We start from the raw sequence: 6,426 nt of genomic DNA on the forward strand, positions 1-6,426 counted from the left end.
CAATTTAAACCCTATAGCCGGCTGTACCTTTTGGGCTGGGCTTTGAGCCAGCGCATCGGGCTAGGCCTACTTGGCCATTAGTCGGGACTTGGGAGCGACGTTCCGTACTCTACACGTTGTTCCAATGCGCTGCATCAATGCGTTGGCCCAATGTTTACTTCATGAGCTTATGATTCTAAAGTCTTAACAAAAGGTAATGGATTAAAGTATTATTGTTGTATACTCAGTATGGCCTCAACATAATCCATAATACAATGACCATCCTTCTGTTGCACATAAAATAGATATCGTTAATTTCGGGGTTCGATGATCCGTACTATAAATACAAAAGTGTCTCTATTATTTTGTCTGTCTGTTGCATTTTTATGCTCGAACCGCTGAAGTATGAAGCGATTAAGATGAACCTACGGCACATTGAATAGTTCTGTCAATGCAAAATGCACGACACAAACGAAGCTGCGGGCAACATCTAGCAGACAATAAACGTCGACGTTAAAACCAACAGTAAACAAAGTTCCGCGCCGCCATTACTCGAACAATTTAAGGCCCGCGCGCTTTAGTTTTCTTTACAGAAATGAAACGAAATTATTTATTTTCCAGCGGGTTTTCTAGTTTTCCCGCTCGTTTTCCGTAGACATTTTATTGGAATGCTGAAGACTTACCGTTTTTGTGCTCGCGGGGGGAGACGCGGGGGGTTGTTTAAAGCGAAACATTGACCCATAAAACGGGCGACCCCGATTCGCCTCGGCTCGTTCTATAAATGCACTACGCTTTTTAATTTGCGATTACTTTTTTAACGTTGTTAGCGGAGTTATATTTTAACTGAGCTCTTCTCCCGCTTTTCAATTAAAAGAACTGGGTTTATAAAGTAGGCTTTGCATCGAATTCGGTAGCGATATTTTATGTAGTTTTTAGGTAAAATTGTGGATGCTACGTATTCCTGCCCCGTAGACAAGTGGCAAAACGCTAACATTCAAATCCATACATTTTGTAGCGCTAGCTACAAAATGTATGGATTTGACATAAGTATTCGCTAGCGAAGCGATGACTTATGTCGAATCGCTTACATTTTGTATACAGTTAAGGTAATGACTTTTAACGAAAAGACGATAAGAATTATTATGTTACGTGTATGAATATTATTAAAGCAAATTAAACGCCTTTTTATTATGCTCTACCGTCTCTTATGCCACCAAGTTGTGTCCGACTCTGGTTGTTAAGCGTCAAGTAACTCATAGATACTTATGTGTCCCTGGTAGGCGATGCACGAGATGGGCGCGCCGTACTCTGCCATGGAGCTGGCTAGCTTTGTAACGTCATCGAAGGGCTGGGCTGCGGAGTGCGGCGCGCGCGCGGCCTTCGTGGAGCTGTGTCGCGTCGCGCCGCGCGTGCTCGTAGCGTTCAACGCCGCGCGAGCCGTCGCGCAGTGCCCTAGTGTGCTTGGACAGTGCGTTATTGACTGCGTGGTGAGTTTCGAAGAAGAGAAGAGCATACATACGTAGCAATAAGGGCACTCAAATAGTAATTTCTTTAATGTTCCTCCCCGCGTTGGCTCATGACGGAATGTAGTGGCGTATGTCTATTGCAATCTTGATTATGCATTTTCAATTTAGGGCCAGGGCCCAACGTGAACACTCTTTACGTTAGACAGAAACCATTAGATTCAGACCACAACTAGACGCATAGATGCATTTCTAAATTTATATGGAATTGACCGATTCGCAAGACGTCTCACGCAATTGAAATCTGTCAAATCCATACAAAATGCCGCACCCCGCCTCGCCTCGCCTCGCCTCGTCGCGTTGCGGTCTGAAACATTCAATTCAATTCATACAAACATTCATGCACGATGGAAGCATAAAATCAGTCCACAAACGTAAAAAGATATTAATATTGATTCGGTTCATGATGTTTCAAACGCCGAGATGTTGAACAACACTATTGATTCTCGTGTAAGACGCGGTGGGACGAAGCTGTAGGATGTGTGGGACGTGTGGTGGGACACGTCGGGGTTCGCACAATTTCCCAGCGGGCGGCGAAATAGCTTTGAAATTGGAAAATGCACATTCGCTTATTTTACAGTTGTTATGTTGCACGGCGCGACCTCAGACCGAGATCTTTTATGTATTCCTGATATTCTTATAAAATTGTTTACGAAAACTGAATATTTTAAATGGGTTTACACTAACTCAGGGGTTCCCAATCTTTTTCAGCTTGTGGCGCAGTTACACGTTCAATATTCTGTCACGGCGCGGCGCGGCGCCCTTCTTTACGTAGCAATTACAAAAATATATATAAGTATAAATAAACACATTTAATGATTATTATAGTTAGGTTAAGCAGGTAAAAAAAATAAACAAATATCTAATCATCTGCCTGCTTTGTATAATTCATATTATAATTTTATTTTATAATATAATTTGTGGTAACTTCGGATAATGATGGAGGATCGAGTACTCACGGCGCGGCGCCCCTCTTGCCTTTTCACGGCGCACAGTTTGGGAACCCCTGCACTAACTGATACTCACAGGAATTATTTCAATACAGTCACTTCGAAAGATAGATTAAGCGTTTTATGTTTGAACTGATAATATTTTCAAGAAAAATATTTTCAAATTCTAATTTAAGTAAGTCTATGTTTTATTTTTATTATTTTAATTATTCTTAACAAACATTATACACCTTTCCTCTTAAATGTTAACTATTATTTATAAATAATAGATATAATTCGTTGGATTGAGATATTAGATCTACCTAATAGTAGTTACCGGAGGAGTAAAGGTAATTGCTATCACACCGTTTGCAATACAGCAACGTATCACTGCGTTTCCGTGTTACTGACCCTTACATAAAGCCGCGCTTACACTAACAGGTGAAGCCGCCCGCGCCTGGCTCGCCGTCGTACACGACGTGGTCACGCGAGCGTCGCGACGTGCGGCGAGTGCTGCAGCAGCGCGCCGCGGCAGCCACCCGCGCCTTTAATTCGCTGCCCGGATACTTCTGTAATGTTATTGAGGTGGGTAACAACTAACAAAGTGAAAATTTAAATTATGAAGCTCGATATATTTTCTGTGTAAAACTTCGAAAAATCTAAGTTAACATGACGTTGTTTTTCTGATTATAAATGCGTATGACAAGTGGAGCCGTCTATTTGGAAAATTTGTACAATATGTACTTTAATTAAAACAGTTTCAACCATAAATGAATTATTAGGCTGCGTTTCCACCAAAGATGTGTTGCGAAGAATGTGTTTTTGAGAACCAATAGAATCGCTTCATTGACGTGAGCTTGCCATGACATCGCTCAGCGCGGCGATGCTATTGTATATCAAAAACACATTCCTTATGTTCGGGCCACACTAACGAGAAACGCCGTTAATTATCGCGTTAATTCTAAAACATGTTATAGCATTATCGCCTTTACATGCCACTAATTAAAGGCGATAATGCTATAACATGTTTTAGAATTAACGCGATAATTAACGGCGTTTCTCGTTAGTGTGACCCGAACATTATAATGTAACACATCTCTGGTGGAAACGCAGTCTTATTACACTGTGAAAACACCATAAGCAGTACAGGATAGCCTTTCAATTATCATATTAAATTGGAATAGATAAATAAAATGAAAACTGTTTTATTTCTGAGTAGATTTTAAGAAAATGCTTTCAGAATGTTGATACTACGGTGCCTACCACTGGTTCGGGAACTTTCCCGCCACTTTTTTTACCAAAAAAAAAAGTGAGATAAAAAATTAATCTTTTAAAATAAAATTTACAAGGCTGTAACTTAATACGGTTGCCAGGGTTCGATGTTCGCGTTTCCCCGCGTCGATCTGCCAGCGGGTGCGGTGCGCGCGGCGGCGGAGCGTGGCCTCGCCCCGGACGAGTTCTACTGCCTGCAGCTGCTGGAGGAAACAGGTTAGTGTAACTCCGCCTTAAATGTAAAGTTGCGCCGTTGCTTTTTCAAGTAGACTAGGCTAGCCTTAGAATCAAAATTCAACACAATAGTGGTAAAACACTGGGGAGGAGAAAAGAAACTAAGAAAAAAGCTCTTGAAATATAATTAACATCTACAATGAGGACACAATAATTATTAAATTAAATCGTATATCTACAATCCTACTGAACTAAATTCAAGCTCTAAAAATTCATATTATTTTAATCGAGTCAAAGTAACAATATCGAAAATAAGTTTAATTGAAATAGAATCGAATAACGTTTTGATCGGGAGCTATCGAGTTGAGCTGAACAATCGAAACTAAGTATCACTTCAGTTGGGAACTAGCTTCTATTCAAACACCTCAACTGATCAATTTCATATTAGTTTGATATCATTTATATTTTGATTTGTTTTATGAATTTAGCCTATTGTTGATGCAATCTTTTTAGGTACTTGGTTTAGATTTTGTATATTTATTTTTGCGCATAATATGTGTTTGTTTTAAATAGCATTAGATAAGAGTATAGAAGCCACATTTCCAACATTTCGACGACCTCTGTGGCTCAGTGGTGAGCGCGTTCAAGCCGGGGGTCGCGGGTTCGAATCCCGCCGACGTAACAAAAAGTTTTCAAATCTTAAATATATTATGTATAGTATAAAAATATTAAATATATTTTTGTTAACCAGTAATACTGGCGTCCGCTACTGTATAAACAAACACTTAACCCCATTTTTAGACGAGCTGCAATATGGAAAATCGGCCAAGTGCGAGTCGGACTCGCGCACGAAGGGTTCCGTACCGTTATAGAGTATCGAAAGTAGGGAAAAATGTGTTTTTTGTATTGGAGCCCCCCTTAAATATTAATTTTATTTTGTTTTTAGTATTTGTTGTTATAGCGGCAACAGAAGTACACAATCTGTGAAAATTATAGAAGTCTAGCTATAACGGTTCTTGAGATACAGCCTGGAGACAGACGGACAGACAGACGCACAGGACAGACATCGAAGCCTCACGTAACAGGGTTTTTACCCTTTGTGTACGGAACCCTAAAAATAAGTGATAATACTCAAGGAATTTCTACACAATACGTACCGCGGTGTTTTTTGGCAACCTCCTCCCAAACGGTTAGACGGTTGACATTTTCGTGCTTATCGGGTTTGTCTGTGAATTAGCAAAACGACGTTTGCCGGGCAGCTAGTAATATGTAGTTGTTGGTTCCAGGCGTGTGCGTGGTCCCGGGTTCGGGGTTCGGTCAGCGGGCGGGCTCGTTTCACTTCCGCACCACCATCCTGCACCCGGCAAGCGAGTTCGCGCACATGCTCGCCGCCATCACCAATTTCCACCACCAGTTCCTGAAGACATACAGCCTTAGCTGCCTCACTGATGATGATGATTGAATGATATTATATTACCAAAATGTCTTATAGTAGTATTACTTTAATATAGGAGAAGGTGGTAATGTGGCCCCCCACTTTGTTTATCAAGCATTATTTAAAAAATATAGGAGTCAGAAACCTAAAAAATACATTAAGGAACTTCTTATTAATTTGTTTAAACATGTCTTATTAGGGAATAACACAAAAGTTCTTCACTGCTAACCAAATTAATTTACATGGACCCCCGCCCAAAATTGTGGACTCCCATTTTTTGTCAGGGCCAACGTAGACCCCCGTCTAGTATCGCGTAGACCCCTGGGGGTCCACCTGGACCACTTTTTGAATCACTGGTCTAGATCAATGTCTGAACAAATGTGCCAAATTTCAAAAGTGCATGTATGTATCAATGTATGTATATATGTATGTATGTACGCATATCTCCGAAATTACAAGTCGGATTTGAGTAATAATTCTTATTTGTTGTACTTGCTACTGTTCAACTTAGGAAATACTGTAAGTTTCATCAAAATCAGTTTAGTAGTTTTTAAGATAACGTAATTTTAATTCTCAATTACCTACAAGTTTGAAGTTGGTGTTATCTTTTTAAAATACTATTATTAATTCATCTGCTGTTATAACACTTCGTGGTAAGTCCAAAGGTTAAAAAAATTGTATAATTAATATAATTGTAACGTAAAATAATCTATTTATTATTTTACGTTTAAATTCAATTAGATCAGCGGGGCTAAAATGGTCGCTTTGAAGAATCATGATATGAATCATAATATGATTCATTTTTCTAAAATCGCAAAATGCAACTCTGCTTGCAATTCTTTTCTGTATTTTTGTACTGATTTGACATTTGTCAGTTTGACAGTTTTGACAATTCATTTGCTGAATTGATTGAGAGGAATTGCTAAATGTGACCATTTTAGCGCCGCAGGGAGTTTATAAAGCCTAATAGTACCGAAATACCTAATTAGCGTCGAGTATTTGTTTGGATGTAAATTGGTGATAATTTGATAAATGATAAATACTATTGTATATGATAAATACTATTGTATAAGTAAATAAAATAATGTTAATAATGTGTATTTACCGGCTTATT

The 6,426-nt window shown here is 39.3% G+C and overlaps 1 protein-coding gene across 1 annotated transcript in view; it reads left to right on the forward strand.

The window, feature by feature from the left end:
- Positions 1–5,378, forward strand: part of LOC121738435 (alanine aminotransferase 1-like) — a 33,539-nt gene extending 28,161 nt beyond the window's left edge. Inside the window, exons 7-10 of the mRNA XM_042130475.1 lie at positions 1,260–1,466; positions 2,873–3,016; positions 3,805–3,919; positions 5,164–5,378. Coding sequence (XP_041986409.1) covers positions 1,260–1,466; positions 2,873–3,016; positions 3,805–3,919; positions 5,164–5,339 — 642 coding nt within the window. The 3' untranslated portion in view covers positions 5,340–5,378. The remainder of the gene's footprint in view (positions 1–1,259; positions 1,467–2,872; positions 3,017–3,804; positions 3,920–5,163) is intronic.
- The last annotated feature ends 1,048 nt before the right edge of the window (positions 5,379–6,426 follow it).

This window comes from Aricia agestis, chromosome Z, assembly GCF_905147365.1.
Source record: "Aricia agestis chromosome Z, ilAriAges1.1, whole genome shotgun sequence".
NCBI lineage: Eukaryota > Metazoa > Arthropoda > Insecta > Lepidoptera > Lycaenidae > Aricia > Aricia agestis.